General features: G+C 58.9%; 1 protein-coding gene across 1 annotated transcript; it reads right to left on the bottom strand.

Annotated features, from left to right (window-relative positions):
* Nucleotides 1–828: 828 nt before the first annotated feature.
* Nucleotides 829–21,339, bottom strand: GBA2 (glucosylceramidase beta 2). Its single transcript, XM_054986598.1, has 17 exons — nt 21,148–21,339; nt 20,940–21,031; nt 20,729–20,844; nt 20,407–20,625; nt 18,641–18,880; nt 16,746–16,848; nt 16,517–16,670; nt 12,803–12,928; nt 12,302–12,477; nt 12,090–12,194; nt 8,921–9,028; nt 8,068–8,219; nt 7,851–7,957; nt 2,346–2,488; nt 2,105–2,220; nt 1,743–1,934; nt 829–1,651 (listed from the first exon to the last, which is right to left on the bottom strand). Exons 1-17 carry the CDS (start codon nt 21,300–21,302, stop codon nt 1,433–1,435), a joined length of 2,523 nt encoding a protein of 840 aa, XP_054842573.1. The 5' UTR covers nt 21,303–21,339; the 3' UTR covers nt 829–1,432.
* Between the last annotated feature and the right edge of the window lie 164 nt (nt 21,340–21,503).

Genomic DNA, 21,503 nt, shown 5'->3' on the forward strand with positions numbered 1-21,503 from the left:
CCTCCGCAGCCTGGAGGGGCAGATGTGACCCAAGACGGGCTCCTTCCCTGCTTTCGGAGCTGAGGCCCAGGCTGTTTATCCTGGCACTGCCTCTGGGCTGGTTCCCCCACCCCCACCAGCATTCGGAAGCTCTTGCACAATCCTGGACTTTTGGAAAGACGGAGCGTTCTTCCGTTCTTGCACAAGGTGCACCCTCCCCTCTCCTGTGGCACTGCCCACTGGCCTTCCCTTGGCACCAGTGCACCCTCCCCCCCCCCAATGGGCTGAGTAGCAGCTTGGTTGGTCTGTGTGGAAAGGGCAACCGGGGCGGGGGGGAGAGAGGGGGGAGAGCTCACCACTCAGGAAAGCTGGTGGGCGGGGTGTGTGTGTGTGTGCTTTGCGTGACTGGAAAAGAGTTTTATGAAATCATGCCTCATCCCCAGGGAACTTTTTGTCTTCCTCCATAACGTAACAACATGTGCCCCCCCACCCCACCCCTGGAATCAATCGGCGGGAGACACGCGTCGGATGCAGTTCTGCACACGTCACCCTCGGAGGACGCTCGGCTTCCCGATGCACCGGCAGCCACTCCCTGATGGGGCAGAGACCGGCGGGGAGGGGGGCCCAGCAGGAATTGCTCCGTGGAGCCTCCGTGTTCACAGCAGTTGCCCGTGGGGACCGCCGGCTGGCTGGTGGCCCAGCTGGAACCTCCTGAGCTTGCCAGAACCGCTCGCCTCTGCCGCCCGTGGCCCAAGGCCTCGGACCTTGAAGCCCACCCGCAGACCTCTGGGGCACGGAAGGGGGCAGCCCTGCCCGTCCTGGCAAGTGCTTTGTGGGCAGCCATACAGAGAAGCGCTTTTACCAATCATTGGTTTATTTTAAATTAAAACTATTCCACATCTAAAAACTCCAGAGCAAACCGGATTGTACAGGGCTTGATTGACATCGTGTGCAAATCAAAGGGGGGGGGGGATTCTTGGGTGCAGCAGAAAAGCCCCGACCCTCTCACACGGGGTTGTTTGGGGGGTGGAAATGAAAACAGACGCGTTCTGCGGCCCCTCAGGAGAGGCTGTGGGAACAAGAGGATCCTTCATACACACCAGTTCCTTTGGGGTTGGCCAGCCGCACAGCAGGAGCCCCACTCCCGGAAATGCTGAGCCATGCAGTAGCCCCCCCCGCCTCAGACAAATGGCACGAGGTAGGAGGGAGATCTTCATGCAGCCGCTGACATGGAACAGCCCCCCCCCCCTAACTCAGAGACAGGACAGGCGGGCTGGCGAAAGCCACACTGGGCCAAGAAGAGGGGGGGAGGGGGGGCTTCTCTCAGCTTCCTGGCTGCTGCTGCTGCTGCTGTCCAGGACAGCTCCAGGGTGACGCTCTTCTCATGCTCCGAGAGAGCTGCCAGAATGAGGCCTCTGGAGCAGGATGACCTCTCAGCCCCCCGCCTGCCGGCTCAAGACCCAACAGAGTTGACAGGGGCAGGGGGCACTCGTGCAGCCCTGCGCTCCCACGCCAGCTGCATGCTCCAGATGCTGAGGGGACGCATGTAGGCCAGTGAGCGGAACACCCTTTTCTGGCAGTAGGCCTCAGGCGTCTGGAAGGCCATGCCCAGGTGCTCCCACACGGTGCGGTAGCAGCCCTCTGCGGTGCGGAAGCCTTCCTCCACTAGGCCCTGCGGTGGACGTGAAAGAGTCATGGCTAGCCCGTAGGCGCACCCCCACCCCCCGCCCAAGCCTGTCCCACACCTCCTGCCCCAGACCCACCTCCTGGATCATGGTGGCAGCCAGTGCATACACCACCCCGACCCACACTTCATTGGACTGCACGCTGGAGGTGTCTGGTGTCCCAGAAGGCCGCATGCCATTCACCGCCCCCATTGTCCCCTCTGAGAAGCCCATCACGTTCAGCTCAAAGATGGTCTTCAAAGCAGTCTGCACGTGGTCCTGGGGGAAAACCTGCAGGATCGGCCGAGAGTGGGGGAAAAACGACTTCAGAACAGGCTGGCCTCCCCTGCCCAAATGGAAACAGGCCCTCACAAGACCCCCCTCTGATGAAGACCCCCCTCCCCTCCCCCTCCCGGGGTCCTGGAGCCACGGTGCCCAGGCACCGGTCCTCCCAGCCTCACCTCAAACCTTCCCTCGCCCAGGCCGCATGCCCGGAGAAACCACTGCCCTGCCAGCTGGTCCGACATGATGCTGTTGGAGGAAGCACTCCGGCCGCTGTCATAGTTGTAATATTTTCCTGAGGGGGGAGAGCCCACGAGGGGGCAGAGCCCATGAGAGGGGGCAGCCTCCAGCGCACCGGCACGCTGCCCTGCACCTGTCAGAAGCCTTCCTCCCCCAGCCCAGCCCTCAGGGCAGACGTACCGTTCCAGAGCAGCCTCTCAAAGGCCTCCGAGCCCTTGGCCAGGATGGCCGAGTATTTCTGCTGGATCTCGTCCTCGCCCAAGATCTCGGCCATCCGGCACATCGTGCAGACGGCAGCTAGCCACAGGCCACCACAATAGGCACTGCCAAAGCAAAAGAGACCCGCATTGGCACATGCCTGCTCCAGGCGGAGGACAGCCTCTCCGCATGTGCCCCCTCCTACGCTGTGAATAAGAAGGCAGAAAGCACAGGGGGAAGCCCACAGCCACGTCGTCGCCACCAACCAAACTCAAGAATGCGTCCAGTGCTGGAGCGTTCCCCCAAGCCCCTCCTTCCTCCAGAACCCTCCAAGAGAAAGGCCTGCGGGAGATGCTCCCAGCAGCCAGGCAGGCAGGGGCCCTTCTCCGTGCTTAGGTGAGCTGGGCGGAAGATGAGGGCCCCCTGTGTTCCCATGCCCCCCCCCAGGGCTTCCTAAGCCGTGAGCCGCAGGACTAGCAAGCCGGCCTGGCTCCAGGAGCCACGAGCCAAGATCCCTCCCTCGCCCTTCGCTCTGGAACATGTACTTTCTTTCTTGACGTGCCACAAGCAAACTCTTCGTGTGCCTGAGAGTGGCATCCTTTAATGGCATGAGGTTGAGAACACTCGGTAGTGGCTGTTGCAATTAATATGCACCTCGTTAAGACACGCACGCACGAAGCTGAGCCCAACCCCTGGCCTGCCTTGGTGGGCACCGTTTGCTCTCCAACGTTTTCACACCTGCAGGCCCCATGGGGCCACCACAAAACGGCCACCATGGCGCAGGGCCAAAATACTAAAACAAAGCATCGTTAATGGGTCACTAGGGCTTTTAAAGGGCTCAAATATATGCCCAATATAAATGCATGATTATAACCTGAATGTAGCTATGAAACAAATTTAAATTACCAAATACTGTGGATGCAATCCAGCAGAAATCAGCTGAGTAAACCCCACTGAAATTGCGCATGAAGGACGGCACCCTTTTACGGTCACCACGTGCATTCCAGCTGAGGAGTACGGACTGGAGAATGGAGAAGAGCCCGCCTGGTGGCATCAGAACCGCCAGCCACAGACCTTGCGTCTCCAAAGGACGCTCAGCGCCCGGGCAACGAACAACGTTTTAGACCGACCAGAGGATCATACTGGGGGGCTGGGGGGGGAGCTGTCTGCTGCAAGTCACTCCCCTCGGTCAAAACACACGGATCACAGCAGGGAGGGGGGACGACGGCTGCAGCGGTTCCCTTCTTCATCCCCACTGGTTGAAGTTCAAGTCTCAGGACACTGAGAGATCTCTTGTCTTTTGGTGCTACACCTCTGAAGATGCCAGCCACAGCTGCTGGCGAAACGTCAGGAACTACAATGCCAAGACCACGGCAATACAGCCCGGAAAACCCACAACAACCATCGTTCTCCGGCCGTGAAAGCCTTCGACAATACATAAAGGATTTTGCTCCTCCCTGCCCCTAAAACACACATCAGACTCCAGCTCTGCCCACTCAAGGTGATGGAGTTTCCCTCTCTAGCAAGCAAATAATACACTTCCCAATTAACAATGTGCTCAAAGGCATATTGTGCAAGGCAACTCACGCCCAGCCCCATGGAGTCCAAGGGGGAAGCCACAGACTCCCCCCAGAATAGGGTGACTCCCGTCTGCAACTCCGTCCGCTGCTTCCAGACACCCCAAACAGCTCTGCGTGATCTCCACTGACAACCGACACACGCCTGCCATGATGCCAACAACCGCTTCCCATCTCGTGCCCGCTCCACCCCAGCCAGCCATCCTTTGAGTGGGGTTTCATCAAGCGAGTGCGCAAGACCAACAACAAGCAAAAGAGCCGGAAGGCGAGGCGGGAGGGGGGGGCAGGCTCCTTTCGCGCGCACCGGTGCCCAGGATCCCTTCTTTTGCCCAAGAGCAACAACTGAAGCCCACCCCCTTTGGGATGGAAAGGTGATTCCCAGTGAGAGAGCGTGTGTGTGTCCCCCACTGCTGTTCCAGGAGGAGGTGGGACAGCACCGGAGAAGCCAACGGCCCCTCCTCCAACCTGCCCCGTTCCAGGAGAAGGCAAAGCCTGTCTGCTGCTGGAACGGCTCCCAGGGCACTCAGCCTGACGGACTGCAAAGGCCAGTTCGCAGGTCAACACCCAGCACCGCCCCAGAGCTCCTGGAGAGCAGAGGAGACTCCCCTATGGCCAGCTAGGGCCTCTCTCTGCCACGAGAAGGCCCACCGTGCTGCCCCGGGGAGGCCCTGCACCCTGTCAAGAAACTGGCCCCACCTCGCCTGCCCCTGGGCTTCCAAGCCGTTGGTTCAGGCTTCTGGGCTGCCTGGCCAGGCCACAGAAGGCCCGTCTCCGGGAAATCACCATCACCATGACACTGCAGTTTTCAGAGAGAAGGCATGAGATGGGACCGAGGCACCCGGGCGCAGACGAGCTCAGCGGATGCGCGAGCTTCACGGCCAAGAGACCAGGAGGGAGTTTTTCATTCCATCTCATTAGAGCCAGGAGCCCTGGGGGAGAGTCCGTTGCTCTGGCTGCACGTACATTCCAGTCGCAGAGGAGTGTGGCCACAAGACCTGGCAGCACCCCTGGGTTGGTCAAGAAGGGCTGGCGGAGCCGCAGCAGCCCGGCCTGGCACACAGAAAGGGGTCTGCATTCTGGTCTCTTTCTCTGAGCATCGCTGGTGAAATTGCTGGCGCTCACGTGCCCGTTCTGTGCTTCTGGACCCAACTACCAGGACAGGGTGTCAGCCCAGGGTTGTTCTTTCTGGACTTTGTGGAGTTCTACTGGGACTTTTGTGCCCCTTGTCTGATGAGATAACATCTGTGCCAGAGGACCAAAGCTTATATAGTATTTTAGAGTATTTATGTAGCTAATGTTAATCAATTTTTCCATCACATCAAAATATTATGCCTGTTACACTGATATATTTATAATATTTTCAGATTATCAGATGATTACTGATTTTGTGCTTGGATTAATAACATATGTCCTTATATCAAAATTTCATATCGATATAGTATCACTAATATTTCTTTTTGGGCTATATTTTGGATTCCACCTTACATGTAAAAGGACATTCTAAGCCTACAGACAAAAATGCCATTATGCATTACAATAGTTGTCATCCCAAACAACTTAAAGAAAACCTCCCTTATGGACAATTTTTATGTTTAAAAATTACTGCATGATTCTGGAGTCCTCTGATGGTTTAGCTGTTTCCTTGTCTGAGGGTTTAAGTGAAAGAGGCTTTCCAAATAATATTATAAGGGTGTCAGACATCTATTCTCTTCAGGAAGAGATCGACTGCAACCCTTGACCGTATATTTTGGTCTGTGGAGTTCCACCATTTATCTTACCAGGTTAGAAAGATTATTTACACACTCTGGCATCTTAGACAAGACATCCTGGGGTGTCAGAATTACTTACGTAGAGGTATTGCAGAATTTGAAATTTAAGAGACACATTGGTCCGTTCAGATATTCTACAAATTGATACTGCATTACATATGTGGGCGCTATCTTGTAAACAAAGCCCAAATACTACAATATTTACCAATCCACTAGATAAGGTTTACGAGCTAAGACAATTTACTAACTATATTTCCCAGAATGTCATTTATGTTATCATATGCTCATGTAATCTCTTGTACATGGGACAAACCTGAAGGCCATTAAGAGTTAGAAGCACTGAACTTAAGAGCAAAATACACAGGGGAATAGTTGGAGCGCCTTTAACGGAATGTTTTCAAAGCAAATCACATTCAGCTCGAGATTTTTTTTGCTCTAAAGAGATAAACAACCCCTCTAAATTCGCACCTTTGGACAAGCAATTATTAGGACATGAAGCTTTTTGGATATACACATTTAACACCATCTCCTAAGGGACCCAATGAGGTTCGAACTCTGTTTATGTAAGAGGTTTACAGCCCTTCTGAAAGTAATGTAGAAATCTCTCTTTCAGGCTTGTAATTTAGTTAGCTCTGGTGTGACCTGCAGCATCTCTCGTTGCTACTGAAATCCTTTATCTTGCAACTGCTTTCTTCAAGTCAGGGCAAACTCAGTTTGTTTTTAGGTGAACATGCGTCTGCTCACGTTTGCTGCGTGAATTGTATTTGTATATAATTGTTTCTTCAGCCCAACAAATCAGCGGGAAGTTATATTCTTATCAGAAGTACTGAAAAAGATGCATATAGCAGCTCCAAAACAAGTCAGGTCCAGGAACACCTGTTGCTTTCTGTGATTTATTGTATTTTTATACTGTATTTGGATATTACCACTACTCTCCTTGCATTGTGGGAATATCTGGGCAGTTTTTTTGCTGTGAATTAATGTATTTGTGATAAAATACATATGCATGGACAATTTTAACATGCATGTTTCATTCTATGGAACTACATATTACAATTATTAATTCATATTAAGTGCATAGTGTTGCTGAGCTCTTTACTTGTTAGTTGGTTTTCTTGTGGCTTTGCCACAGACAGGCCTTGTGTAGCCGAACCTTAACCAAAGATCTGAAACGCCAGGATACGGTGGACTAGGCGAGGCTGGTTTCCCGACAGGCCCCTCCTCTCCACTGCACGAGGCCCGAGGTGGTGCCACAGCGCAAGGCAGGGCCAGCTGGGAGACGGCTCGCCTGCCAGAGTGGGGCCGTAAGAGGAGACACGCACCCCTTCCTGAGCTGCCGGGTCTCTGTGGCGCTGCTGGCGGGAGATGGCCGACCTGGAGGGGCCCCGGGGCGAGAGACCCTTCCCAAGGAGGGCGTGCCCTCGCCATGGTCCCCAGCGTCCCTCAGGGAGGGGCCAGACAGGGAAGCCGCACTCGGCCAGACTGGCCTCTTCCCAGATGCCTCACTTGCCTCTGGGCTGGCAACCAGCCCGGGCTTCCCCAGAGAGCTAGGGAGACCGGCCAGACCTACTGGGTGGTGCCCTTTGCATTTGGGTGGGGCTCAAGTAGGAACAGGAAGGCTGACTGGCACGAGGCACGCCACCCAACCCTGCTGCTTGGGCGGCTATCCGCTGAGCTTCCTTCTGCCTTGCCTCCTTTTGGGGAGGAGGTCCCGGCCCCCGGCCTCTCAGCCTGGACATCTGACTCATTCCTCAGCAGCTGGAAGGGCCTGCTCCCTGGCTCCTTCGGAACTGCAGGACCCAAGAGGGTGCCCACTGGCCAGGAGGCTTGCGCCTTGGATGCAGGGTCCAACGTGGCCGGCTCCATCCAGCAAAGTCCAAAAGGAGACGCTGGATAACAGCCTACAGGCAGGCAGCAGAGCATGGCCCTTTTCACAGCCGGCTGAGTCAGCTCTGCTACCCCAAAAGGGAGAGGGAACCAGAAGCCCCTTGGGGCCCCCTCTGGAAAACGAGCCTTTCTGCGCAGTTGCCGCAGCAAGCAGACCAGGGCTCCCCGGGTTCCCACGGCAACAGCCCCCAAGTCCCTTCTGCTGCTCCTGGGGATGGAGGCCCCAAAGGAGCAGGGGCCGCGCTCCCCCTCACCTGGCACCCGTCACCACCCAGGCATCGTACGTCTGGTCAGCAAAGCCGGAGTTCTCTATCAGGCCGTCTCCGTCCCTGTCGAACTTGAGTTCTGACTCCATCACGGCCTGTGGGAAGGAGGGAGGGGGGCAGGCGGGCAGAGGGGCTGGTGGGCTGAAGGCTGCCAGAGACAGCCCCTGCCCTTTGGCCCCCCACCCCACCCGCGGCCGAGCTGTACCTGGCAGATGGGCCACATGTCCCGCAGGTAGGCAGAGTCCTCCACCAGGTAGTAGTTTCGGTAGACTTGCAGCACAAACTTCAGGTTCAAATCCTTCCAGTTCGCCGTATCGTGGATGAGGTAAGCATTGACTCGCTGCCACGGCTCATCGCCTGGCAGAGGAGGGGGCAGAATCAGCGCGAGATCTCCTGGCTCCACAGCACTGCTTGGTCCCCTCCCCACCCTGGGAGGGCAACGCAGCGCAGGCAACCTGCTCCTCTCCCCGGTGGCTGGCGTGCGTGTGCGCGCTACTGAGGCGGGGCAAGGCAAAGCCAACGGCCCCTCTGAGAATCTCTCCCTCCACCCACCTCACTGGCCTCAAAACCACGGCAAGAGGGCCTCCAGGAGAGCATCCCAAAGCGAAAAGCACTTCAGGAGCACCTGGGCCCAGAGAGCACAAGGGTCCAGAAGAAACGCAGGGCCCGGGCTGTGGTCAAAGCAAACCCTGAGCCGGAAGGCAGCTAAGCGGCACCAGTGACCCTTTGCCAGCCTCTGCGGACCGTAACCCAGAAGAAACGGAGCAAGCGGTCAAGAGGCAGCTCTTACTCGCCTGAGACCCGAGAGAGACTGGCAGCGAGGCCAGAAGGATACGAGGCAAGGACATGATCCTGCCAGGGACCAAGAGACCCCGGGGAAGGGCCCCTTCTGGAACAAGGAACCAAGCGGTTCCAGACAACAAGCTCTCTTCTTTCCTTTGGCTCAGAAGTGTCCTTGTGAGGCTGCCGAGGGCCGCAACCCCGACCTGCTGGAGAGCAGGTGGAGGGGCACTGGCCGCACTGTGCCGCGCTCGGCCCCGCCCGCCAAGCAGCCTTACCTGGCTCTCCGATGTCATGTGGCACCACATTGCAGAGCTTGACCTGGGCCGTTTGCCCGTTCATCAGGTACAGCCGGGGCCGAAGGTCCTCGTTCAGGACAGCAGCAGCTGAGAAGCACAAGAGGGAAAGCGGGAGAGGCAAGGAGCTGCCCTCTGCCGCCTCTCGGGAGCCACCAGCCTCCTGGGCAGCAGGGAAGCCCAAGGGGGATGGATGGCAGCCCACCAGGCCGCACCCAGAAAGAAGCCTTTAAGCAGTGCTGGGCGGAGAGCCTGGCAGAGGCAAGAAGGCACCCAAGACACACACCCAAGACACGCACACACGCACGCACAAGGGTCTGCAGCTCCCACAGAGAGCAGGGGCTGGGGGGACAGGGCCACACCGACTCCCTCTGCCCACCACCCAGAGCAACAAGACCTGAGCCTCTGTATCCAGCTCCAAAGCAAAGGACAGACCCACCAAAGAAGGGGCTGGTGGTGAAGGGAGTGCCTAAGAACAGCTGGCTGGAGTCTCCCCCCCCCCCGCCCCCCCGCCAGAAACAAACCAACAAGAAAAAACCTCAACAAAACCAAATGACTTATATGAACTAATAACCGTGATGAATTACAGCTGGGGGGGGGGAGCGTTCAAATCATAGCTGACTTATGGCGCCCCCTGGTGGGGTTTTCATGGCAAGAGGCTCACAGAGGGGGTTTGCCATTGCCCGCCTCTGCAGCCCTGGTCTTCCTTGGAGGTCTCCCATCCAGTTACTAACCAAGGCTGACCCTGCTTAGCTTCTGAGCTCTGACGAGATCAGGCTCACCTGGGCTATTTAGGTCAGGGTGAAACACAAAATACCACATATAAAAATTGTCCATGCACGTAAGTTTCCATCTAAGAGGAGTAATTAGTTTCACAAAGCTCCACAAAAGACACAACAATCCACAGCTATACGAACATAATGCATAATACGTAAACAAGCCTCAACAGACTTTACAGCCAGTACAAAAAATTCTCAGCATGAAGTACTAAAAGTTGTCCACGTATCTATTTCCACAATGCAAGAAGAACGGCAAGAGTTCCCAAGTACTTTCTCAACAATACAATAAATCACGGCAAGGCAAGCCCCCCAGGTCTGACCCATTTCAATACTCTAATACGTATCTTCTTCACTAATTCCGATACAAGTACAAATTCCTCTTACTTTGTTGGAATTAAGACAAACGTTTGATGTCACACTGAGAGTTTTTATTCACAACAATCCTGTGCAATTAATGACCCTGAGCTTTGTCCCATGTATAAGAGATTACGCGGGCACATGAAAAAATAAACAACGTGCCAGGAATTATTGTGAGGAAACTGTCTCTGCTGGTTAACTTCCTTATCTAGGGTATTTGTGAAAGTAATGTTAAGACTCTGGTTGTGATGAGAACAAAAACCACGACTTCCCACATTATCATGAGTATCAATTTGTAGAATATCTGAATGGAACAATGAGAAGTTTTAGGATATCCTCTACATGGGCAGAGATCCAGAGGAGTGAGCCGTGTGAGTCCGTAGTAACAAAATCGAAAAGGTTTTGCTACTACAGATTTTGCTATACATGGGCAATTCTGACAATGCACGTAAGTAACCCTTCCACTAGATAAGGAGGTTTACGAGCTAGGACAATTTACTAATTGTAATTCCCGGAATGTCATTCATGGCATCACATGCCCACGTAATCTCTTACACATGGGACAAGCCTCAAGGCCGTTACCACTCACCTCACTCACTGAACCACCACCACATACGTCTGTCTTTGTTCCAACAATGGTACCGAAACGGGTCCGGCCCAGGAGCCCGACTTGCTGATGCGGCTTGTATTGGGGACCGAGTTTCTGGACACCGTTGCTATTCTTCTTACGTGGGGGCAGGGGGGGATATTTTACATTGATAACTTTTGTGCTGGTTATAAAGTACACTGAAATCCCCCTCTTCGTGTATATGTGTGGACTATTTTTATATGTAGTATTTTGTGTTTCATCCTAACCTGGATAGCCCAGGCAAGCCCACCTCATCCGATCCTGGAAGCTAAGCAGGGTCAGCCTCCGGAAGTAATTCGGTGGGAGGCCTCCAAAGACGACCAGGGTCGCTGGGCAGAGGCAGGCAACGGCAAACCACCCCCGTCTATCTCCTGCCTAGAAAGCCCCAGCAGGGGTTGCCACAGGCCGGCCAGCTATGACTTGAGGGCACTTTCCACCCCCCTTTGATGTTTCAGTCGACGTGAGAACACGTTACGAGTACTTTGTATAAACTGTCTAGTTTGGTTAAGGCCAGTACCTGGGTGTGTGTGTGTGTGTGTGTTGTGTCATCAGGATTTCTTCCTATTTTTTCTGAAGGAATGGGTGGCTGTGAGCTGCAGAGGCTGTCAGGTGGCTGAACGGACTGGGGGCAGCAGCTGCCCCCCCCCACCCGGTGCGCGCTGTCCCCATTCGCTCCAATGTGGCCAAATCGATCCTTTTCAGGACAAAAAGGTGGACTGTGTAATATTCAAAAAATGCCGTGGAACTGGCAGAGAGTTGCCTATCTAGGGGCCTGCCTGAACGAAGCTGCCCCGCACAGGCAGCGGCACTTTATGGGGCAAGGAAGATGGTCAGAGAACCCTGGGCAGTAGATTGTCCCTCTGGAGAAGGACTGGAGGGGAAAGAGAACCCAGAAGGCAGGAACCGTCTCCGGCCACTGTCCCCACCTCTGAGGAAGGGGGGGGGTCCCCTCTACTGGCCAAGGGAAGAATGAGGACAGAAAGGGCACTGCACAGACTAGGCCCCCTCCCTCCCCACTTCTATGGGAGGGGCTCTACCAGAGGGGCTCTACGGGCAGGTCTTAAGGCAAGTAGCTAAGGAAAGGGCTCCTGGGCACGGTGCTTAACTGGACAGGCTGGGGGTGGGGGGGTGGGGGGCGCGAAGGCTGCAGTGGGGAGGGGAAGCTTCCTGCTTGCTAGCCAGTCACTACTCACCGCACCAAGGAACGCTTCTCCAGGCTTCACAGGGCTCTAGCACTATTTGCTCTGCATCTGTGAAACTCCACTTATTGCACAACCCCCCAATGCAATGTTTTTGTTTGTTCTGTCAAACTCCCCAGCCTGCGTGTTCTTACTGGCTGCTGTTGCCCACGGAGGGGAAGAAGCCCCGGCGGGGAGTGCTCACCCACCCATGTCATACTGCAGGCTGAGCTCTAGTTTGGGCCACAGCATGATCAGAGCGAAGGAGGCGTAGAAGTGGACGTCGTAGGTGTTGTACATGAGGTACTCCTGGCCTGGGGAACAGCAGAGGAAAGGCAGTTAGTGGGGGGCGGGGGGGGGGGCAGAGGGAGCAGCTCCATCGCCTCCTCGGTGGGACGCGACCTGCAGCTCTGCTATTTACCTTCCAAATAAGCAAATCTGCCATACTCTTGCAGGAGCGGAAGGTGCTGGGAGAGGCCAGGCCTGCTGCCCAGGGAGGCTGCGTCCTCTGGCAGCAGCTCCAGCCACAGCGTCCCTCCGTCGGCGAGGAAGTACAGCTCGTTGAAGAGGGCTGACTTGTACCAAGGGGGCAGCTCACTGGAGGGGCGAGAGAGGGACACGGGGGTGGGTTCCGTCAGCATGCCCAGCTCCCCTTGGGTCTCAGGGGCACTCCCCTACGCTCACCTTTCCCCTCGGGATTCTGCCTTCCCTCCCCGGACCAAAAAAGCTGCCCAGAAACCTCTTGCTCCTTAGCAAGCATTCCCTTGGGTGGATTACTTGCCAGGGCGGCCCAGGGCCAGAATGACAGGTGGGGGTCCAGCAGCCCCAGCCCTAACACAAAGCTGCGCTGGGCGCACCAAGCGTTTGGCTGCGCCCCCAGCAGGACTGGCCACGGGGCAGCTCCGAAGGGCAGGGGGAGTACCTGTTCTCCAAGATGGGTCTCTGCCAGGCCTCGATCTTCTCCTCCCATTGTTCATAGTGCGTGAGCATGTAGTGGGAGAGGGCAGGGCACGCATTCCCATCGCTGCCAAAGAAGCGCGTGTACCGCCTGCGGAGGAAGCAAACCTGGAAGCCATCAGAGTGGGTCGCAAGGAGGAGCTGCTGCTCCTTGCCTGGGGCAGGCTGGGGAAACAGGCAGAGCCAAGGGCCAAGCCCCCCCCCCGCCCGCCGGGAGGGCTTGTTCAGCGCCACAGATCTCTACCCTGCCTGGCCATACCACTGCTGTGGTGGGGGGGGGGGGCACGAGAAGAGACGCCTTTGATCTCACCCTGGGGGAATGAGGGAGGGTGAACTAGTTGCCCTGGATCCCAGTGTCACTCCGCGCAGAGGCCGGCTTTGGGAAGCCCCCACGCCCCAAATGGATCCTTCCAAATCAGGAAGAGAACACCTAAGAACCTCAGAAGAGGGTGCTCCAAGCCCGATCCCTGGAAACACATCACACCTCTTTGGGCTTGGACGTGAAGTGTGGAGACGGGAGGGGCAGCTCACCACCTCCTCAGAGCGATGACTTGAAATTTCAGAAATGAGCCCCTCGCACAAACTTGTAGGGCCAAAGTGGCAGATGTGACAGTGAGGCGGAGTCCTAAAACGGCAACGCAGGTGGGGTGCAAATCCGTCCCGTGGGAAAGACTCCGTCGCTCGCAGCGCTGACTGCTGCCAGTTCCCAGGAGCAAGGGAAACGGGCTGCGCTGCCCAGGGTGGACGGCCCCCAGAAGGTTTCCCAGCCTCCCGGGCAGCCAAACGAACGGGGCCTCGCGAGTCTGTTCTTTCACACACAGTGGCAGAGGTGGGACAGAACATCTAAAGGTCAGTGAAGAAATAAACTGGCCACTCCTGAAATCTGGTGCTCAAACACAGACAGAACAATGGGCTTTTAAAAAATTTCAAGCTATGGAGCACAGAGAGTTTAGGACAGCCAACAGGGATGCAGCAGACAATTGAGAATCGCAAAGATGAAGCCGCTAGAGGTTATGGAGAACTGGGGGGAAAAGGCAGCTTGACGGGAATCGGTCTGTGGATGAGTCACAAGCCCCCTTGCAGAATTTGTGTACCCAAGTGGGAGCTGGCGCACCCACACCACTTCAGCCAGCACTGGAGGCACCCGGGGCTGAGTGTCTGCACCAATCAGCAGAGACTCAGCTCAAAGGGAGGGCGGGCAGGCAGAGAGTGGCGCGCTGCGGCTTTGCTTGCGCCCCCTCGCCCTGGGTCCGAGGAGAGCGGAGCGCCGCAGCTCCAGGGGCCTTGTAGGGCGGTGGCGCTTTGCTTGCGCCCCCTTGCCCTGGGTCCACGGAGAGCGGCGTGCCCGGCTCTGGCAGGGCTGACGCAGCAGTGAGTGCTTCGCCCTTGCCCCATCGCCCCATCCCTGCCGAAAGCGGCACTGCTCAGCTCCGGCGGGGGTCAGAGGGCAGCGGGCCGCAGGTGCTTCTCCCCCGTCGCGGCTCCCCCGAGGCTTGCCAACTGGGCTACAAAGCTGGCGGCAGCAAGCCAGGCCTCCTCGCCCAGCCCTCCGCTGCTAGTGGTGCCCTCGGAAGCGGCCTTCCACGGCACCCTTTTATGCTGGTGCGCCCGCACAGGCGCACCAGCATAAATGTGCATCGTGGGGAAGGCACGAAGGGAATTACATAGTAGGATGTTTTTGCTTTAGGAAGTACATCAGGTAAGTCTCAAGAAAGGCGACATCCACGTTAGCAGCCTGGCTGGTGCTGTCTGAGGGCAGGAGGAAAGGGGGCCAGAGGGGAGAGCTGAGCAGGCAGGGCAGGCAGGTGGGCGGGCTGGAAAGAGCAACTCAGCTGAAAGGACAGAGAAAGACTCTGGGAGGAGACAGGGCAAGGCCAGGAGCCCCTGCAAAACACCCAGGGCCCCCCGTGAAACCCTTCTCGAGAGTAAGGGAGGGGACAGAGAGCACCACGGGTCTCAAAGGCGCTGCAGACTTTCCGGCTGACAAACAGTTGGCATCTACTGGGTAAACTATGGACTGCACTAGGTTGCCCCCTCTTCCGTGGCCAAGAACAGTGTCTTACAAGCGCCTCCTCTGCAGCGGAAGAGGGAGATGGATATGGCGGTTGTGCCTCACCCAGGCAGGGTTCGTGCGGTGGGGAAGGGAGGAAGCCCCGGCCCCCCTCAGAGCTAAAGCAAAGAGGGAAACTCCAAGCCTGCTGAAACACAAGAGCTCAAGCCAACAGCGATCAACTCAGGGGAGCAAGACAACCCCCGACAAGTTACAGAGCTGGAGGGAAAGGCAAGGCGCCTTGGGAATGAACTGGCAGGGACTTGGCTGCCCCGGGAGTGGCATGGCCCTGCCAACCTAAGCCCTGCCCACAGAGTCCAAGCTGGGGCAGGGGCATCGCTTCCAGCCAGAGAATGCACTCCCTGCGTTACGCCTCCCCTTCAGCAGGGGAGGCTGCTCTTGTGGGGGCGCCCAGAGTAAGATTCGGACACAAAGATGGCAAGGGGCCTCCCTCCAAGTCGGCAGGCAGACAAGAGAGCGCAGAGGTGCCCTCATGGGAAGGCCTCACAAAACCGCCAGGCTTTACGGAGAAGAGCCCGTGGCGGCGGCGGCGGCTGCGCTCTGGGCACCTGGCTGCGATGGCACAGACCGTGGAGGGATGCGTATTGCCCTGGTGGGCCTTGGCTCTGGGGCTCTGGGGAGAAGAGGGCAGCTCCTCTGCTCTGCGGGGGCACCTCTGGCTCTCTGCTGCCCTCTGGCGGCTCCAGGCTGCAAGGAAAAATACTAGGCAGGCCCCCTTCCTGCCCTCCATGACTTTCTACATCGAATCCAAGGAAGGGAGCGGAAGGAAAGAACTGCCGGGGCTCCAAGAGCAGAGCAGGCGTTCCAGAGAAGCCCCGCTGCCTCCCGGCAAGCACGACAGGGTGGGTGGGTGGGTGGGTGGGGCGTCTTCTCCCACAAGGCTGAAGCCGAGCTGCTGGAGCAAGCGGGAGCGTCTGCCAGCCGTGCAAGGGAAGGGCACTCTGGCAACAAACGCCTTCCTGATGAGAGTCTCTGACGAAAGTCTCTGCCCCGATGCCCCCGGGCTCTTCCTGACAGGCCTGAACCCTGCCCTATGGAGAGGGGGGGGGCTCTGCACCGCAGAATTGGCGGGCAGGGATCAGTGGATCCTGCCCAATGACCAACCAGAGACGTCCTGCTGAGCAACAGCAGCCTTCTATAGAAGGGGAGGCACCGCAGGGAAGAGCCCACCCCAGAGGGGGAGGGGCTGGCAGACTTGGCCCCCCTCGGGCAGATCTTGCCGCCAGTCCTGAAAGAGGCAGAACCAGGAGGACTCTTCCGCTTCCTGTTCTGGCAAAGCATCCCCGGCCTGAGAAAGCAGGAGGGGGGACTCCCAGGAAAGCCCTGAGCCACTCGGGATGCGATCCAACCTCCGAGTAGCGCAGGGGGCGTTCCCTGCCATCACCTCCCTCGAGAGAACGACTGGAATCGTCTGGACACAGGACAACTGTCCGGAATTGCCTGATCCTAGCCGAAAGCCCCTGTTCAGACCCCGCGGCCGACATGTCAAGGCTCTGGCTCAAGATGCCGGGATGGGCTGGCACTGAGAGCCTTCCTGCTGTGGCAGAGGGGTGGGCACTTTAGTGTGGCGGCGGAGAACACCCCCCTCCCCCCAGCAGGCTCACGCACCTGTGATGCTCCCGCTCTTGGGATCCAAAACGAATCCGAGGCATATCCCAGGCCAGGCCGAGCTCCAGCGTCCCATGCCCGTTGGCCGACACCGTGCAGCTGGCGCACACAGCTGCCGCACATGCCTCCCCCTTTTCCGTAGGCTTGCTTTTCCCTGCAAGACAGAGTGCCAGTCAGACAGCGCAGCCGCTCGCTCCTTCAGCGCAGCCCTCCAGGGACGGGGACTCACCTGGCAGGGATGTCAACTTGCCATCAGCTAGGAGGTCATGCCACACTTCTTGCCCGGTGCCCGCAGGGTTGAACGCCGTCAAGTGGGTAACTGTGGTGCCTGCCTAGAAAGGGGACCAACAGCAATAGATGAACCCCAGCCTCCTTTCTGCTGGCAAGGGCGCTCCCAGAGGCATGCCCATGGGAGGGTGGGGCACCAGCAGCAGAAGCCCCCCCTCCCATAACACCCACCGTCAGCCTGCCAAGCCAGGCAGAGTACAGAAAAGAGAAGGGGGGGGGTGTCCAAAAGGCATGAGGACCAAAAATGGGAGGGGCGGGCAGTGTCTGTCCATCCCCCTCACCTCCTCTTGGCTGAAGAGAAGCGAGAGGACACCCTGTCCGTACCTAGTTCAAAGCTGCCGCCCGAGCAGAACCCAGAGCAGCCATTAGACAGGCCCTGCCCCATTACGGGCAACCGGGAAGCCGGGAGACCACCTGGGAAGCAGGCCTATGTCACAGCAGGCAGCAAAGCCAGGCTGCCCGCCCCCAGGCACAGCAAGGAGCACCCCCCCCCACGGCCCTTGGCTTCAAGCAGCAGCTTCTGCAGCCAGCCTCACCCTGCCAGGGCCCAGCAGCCTTTCAAGAGGCCCTCTCCCATCCGGCCCCCCTGATGGCAACGCAGCAGCTAAGGAAGCCCCCTCCCCAGGGACCCTGCACCTGGGCTTTGGGCTGGGCTATGGAGCAGGACCCGCGGCCACTCCCAATCCATTCCCTTAGTCAGAGCGTTCTCGGAGTGGGCACCAAAGCAAGAGATGCCCAGCCCAACCCAGGCTTCGCTCAGAAAGTCTGGGGAAAAGGAGAGGCGGGAAAGCTCCCCACCCCCATCCTGCCGCTTTGGTTTGGCCCACTCGTCTCTGTGCCTGCTTGCCTGCACACGCTCAACCAGCGCACGTGCGGGAAGGCTCAGACGAGGTCCTTGAGTCAACCCCTCTGCGCAGGCATCGTGCCAGAAGAAACGCACTCGCACGGCAGGCCCCGGTCTCCTTTCCGCAGGGGCACAAAGCCCACTTCGAGGCCCTACGTGGTGCCAGCCGTAGCCTCTTAATGCGGAAGGAATTCTTAACAAAAGCACAACCCAAATGCCACGTTCTCAGAGGACTGGCACCACACACCCCACGCAAGAAACGAAGCAGCGGGACAGCCGTAGCAGTCCCTACAGTCACACATTCCCGAAGGCTGACGCAGCCCAAAGCCCATTCTGCTAGAAAGTGAGGAGCCCCCCGGCCAAGAGCAGCCGCCCATCGGGGCTGGACCCAGAGCCAGCAGGGGAGCCGCTGCTTTCTAACCACTGCTGCTGAGGCCACGGCAGGGAGCAGGAGACTGTTGGCCCTGCTACAAAAACCACGGGAAGCCGCCCGCTAACCCAGCCGAGGCGCCCGAATGGCTGCTCGAGAGAGAGTTCTGGGCTGGAGAGCACAGCGGTCAGAGAGCGTCAGGCTAGGACCTGGGGAGCCAGGCTCAAACCCCAACTCTGCCCGGGAAGGTCTCTACGTGGCCCTGGGCCACCGAGTCACGCGCTCTCAGCTGAACCTGCCTCGCAGGCCTCTTGCTGCGAGGGCAAAACGCAGGAGGGAAGAATGACGTTGTATGCCACTTTGGATTTCCACTGGGGAGGAAACTGGCATGAAGCCAGCGAAGAGCTCTGCCCTCAGGGCTTAAAGGGCCCCTCGCTCCCGTCACCCACACTCCAGCTGGCTACAGGTCCACTACCTGACCTCAAGAGCTTAGGAGGCTGCCGCAACTCCTCCACAACTCCTAGTAGGGAGACAGGGGTCAGAGGACCCTCTAGGCTTGGGGCGCAGCCGAGGAGGCCCTGCAGTCCACCCCATGTACCTCCGGCCCTGCCCCCGCTCGTACCTTCTCCCGGGCGGAGATCGCCAGCGTGTAGGCATTCACGGGGAGGCAGTGGTGCAGCATCACCCCCCGGACACAGTGGCCGCCTCTCTCCAGGCTGAAGGGCTCGTTCCAGTGACCTCCTGCACGGTCGTCTTTGGTCTCCATGCCGTTCCGAAAGGTGAACATGATGGAGACATCGAGCTCTTCACCGCTGTTATTCTCCACCTCCCAGACAAAGACCCCCACAGGCAAGCTGGTATCCTGGGCATGAGGCAGTAAGGCAGGGAAGAACAAGGCATCAGTGACTGCCAAAGCAGGGAGGGCACGGTGTGGGGCATGCCCCACGACCACCTAATGCCTTTGGAAAAGATGATCTCAACCCGGAGGAGCAACTGCAGGCCGACAGAGCTGAATGCACAGCCCAGGAGCTCCTGGCCAGCCTACAGACAGATGCCCCACAGGAGGTGACGGCAGAGCTTCTGTCCAGCAAGCGGAGCCCTTTGGGCTCTGGGCTGCCACCATTTACTTTGCCAGCGGGCTCCACCTGCTTCTGACAGGCTGTTCTTGTTGCAGTCACGAAGAACTCAAAAGCTTCCCTTATGCGTTTGGTCATGTACCGATCAGAAGAACATTTGGGGAAACGCAACGCGAAAACACAACTCTTCCTCAACAGCTGCGCTTGCAGTCATTCAAGACTCCAGGGCTCTTCTGCTATGTTTGCGTGGAACAGCCATGGTCAGCCGAAGGCCCGGTGAAAGCCTGCCGCGCAAGCCAAGGCCTCTCTTACCCACTGTTATCAGGCGCTGTTGTTTGAACTGGGCAAAAGGTCGTTTCACCTTCAGCACCTGAAAGCGCACACACCACACACCCGGTGCATTCATTAACCAGCTGGCTTGCTGCAACCTCACCAACACGGTTATACACGCGGCCAGCCGGCTGAAGTACCCTGAACTGCCATGTAAACCTGCGCAAGAGACACAGGAAGCCACGCCTCCTCGTCTCGGCCGCAATGCTACCCAGCGAGTCACCCTGGCTGAGCTTCAGCCGGAGCTTCTGTAGGCTCTGCTCACCCGCCCCATGGCACGCCTCTGCCCCTGCAGGGCAGGCATCCGGCACAGCAGCAGAAGGCCCAGGAGGTCTCGGGCCCACGGGAATGGCCCATCGGCCCAGGAGAGGCGAGAGGGGTGGGTGTGGGTGTGTGTGTGCGTGCATGCCCAGAGCACCTTCCCACCCTGCGTGCCTCTGCCCTAGCCTCCGCCAAGACGCTGGGCAGCCCCGTCCTGCCAAGGAGCCAGGTGTGCTGGGGCGGAGCAACTGCTAGGCCGACACACCATCAGCAAAGAAGACGAAAAACAAACCGGGCTCAGGATGCGGGAGCCCACAGGTGGCCCAGGGGTGGCGACTGCTGGGAAGCCAATGTGGGTCAACTCTGCACCGCCTGCCGAAGCAGCGCAACGTGGAGGCCGGCTGCCTTCTCCCCAGGCCCTCTGCTAGTTCCAAGAACAAGGTGAGCCGCAACTGTCTCCTGGGGCCGCAGGTCTCCCCCCGGGCCATGTCTCTGTCCCTCTTGCCTTCCACTCCTTGCTTAGCCAGGAAGACAGGTGAGCACCGGCAGGGATAACCTGCAGCTGCCCCTGGGGCTCTGGCGGCCACTCCGCCCTTGCCTCGCTCCGGCTAAGCAGCCAGCCTAACCCATGCTGGGATGTGCTGCTGGAGAACCTTTCCTGGAAAGAAGAGCGGAGGATCCGCCGGCTTGCCAACATACCCGGCAGGCAAGGCTCACTCACCTGATAATCATGTGGGATGATGGGGGCCACCTGCCGGCAGGTCAGCACCACGTCCTGCCCGGGGAGCTGGTAGACGGTCCAGGCCCGCGGGTAGAGCGCGTGGTAGAAGGCGTAGTGGCCGCAGAAGCCCCAGTTCCAGCCCTGCAGGCTGCCCGGCCGCTCCACCGACAGCACCTGTTGGTACACGGTCTGGCCCTTCCGGCGCAGGCAGACGGTGAACTGGGCAGGGAGGAGGAGGAGAGAGGCGGCTGAGTGGGGATGCCCGGGACCCCGGACCCCCTTCCTGCCCTCAGGGCAGCCCCCCTTCCGTCGGCACACGCACCTGGTCCGCCGTCACCGCCTTGTAGTGGTAGAGGCCCGGGCTGAGCTGCCAGCGGCAGAAGTCCCCCCGCCAGCCGCGCGTCACGGTGCCGCCCCCGAAGCCCCCCAGCGGGCAACCTGCAAGGACACCGCAGAGCGCGTCAGGCGCGGGGCCCGGCTCCCGCCTCCCGCCCGGGAGCCGCAAAGGGAGGGAGGGAGGGGGCGGGACTGACCGTAGATCTGGCGCAGCGGCTGCGAGTTGAAGAGGTCGATGACCGGCCGCTTCTTCTCCACGCGCGTCGTGCGGTACCACCAGCGGCAGTACCTGCAGGGGGGGAGGGAGGGAGGGAGGGGGAGAGCCCGTTGGCCGCCGGCCCCGGACCGGACCAGACCCGGCCCCGGCCCGCCAGCCCCCCGCCCGGCCCCTCCGGGCGCGCTCACCGCAGGGCCATGCCCAGGTGCCGCAGGGCGTTGCCGGGGGAGACGTCGCCGGCCTGGTAGGGCTTCCGCCGCTCGGAGAACTGGTGGGCCAGGCAGAGCCGCCAGCCCCAGCGCGGCACCCCCCGCCCGCCCGCGCGCCCCTCGAAGCGCCCCATCAGCGCCGCCGCCCCCGACGCCGCCGGGCAGGGCCCCCCGACGCCGCCCCCGCAGCCCGCCCGCATCGCCCCCGCGCCCCGCGCCGCGCCCGGCCGGCCAGAGAGCGGCGGAGGCGGAGGCGGGGCAGGCAGGCAGGGAGGGCCGCCCCCGCCCGCCAGCCAGCCAGCGCCGCCCCGCCCCGCCCCAGGCGCTGGAGGGAG

This window comes from Eublepharis macularius, chromosome 8 (assembly GCF_028583425.1).
Source record: "Eublepharis macularius isolate TG4126 chromosome 8, MPM_Emac_v1.0, whole genome shotgun sequence".
NCBI classification, from domain to species: Eukaryota; Metazoa; Chordata; class Lepidosauria; order Squamata; family Eublepharidae; genus Eublepharis; species Eublepharis macularius.

Bases quoted from the DNA above. Each gene is read 5' to 3' on its own strand.
- GBA2 (XM_054986598.1), bottom strand. From the start codon at position 21,302: ATGGGGCGCTTCGAGGGGCGCGCGGGCGGGCGGGGGGTGCCGCGCTGG. The intron at 12,478-12,802 runs GTACTCCCCCTG...TCGCCCCTCCAG, and splicing joins AGACCCATCTTGGAGAACAG to TGAGCTGCCCCCTTGGTACA. The intron at 2,221-2,345 runs GTACGTCTGCCC...CTCCCCCCTCAG, and splicing joins TGAGAGGCTGCTCTGGAACG to GAAAATATTACAACTATGAC.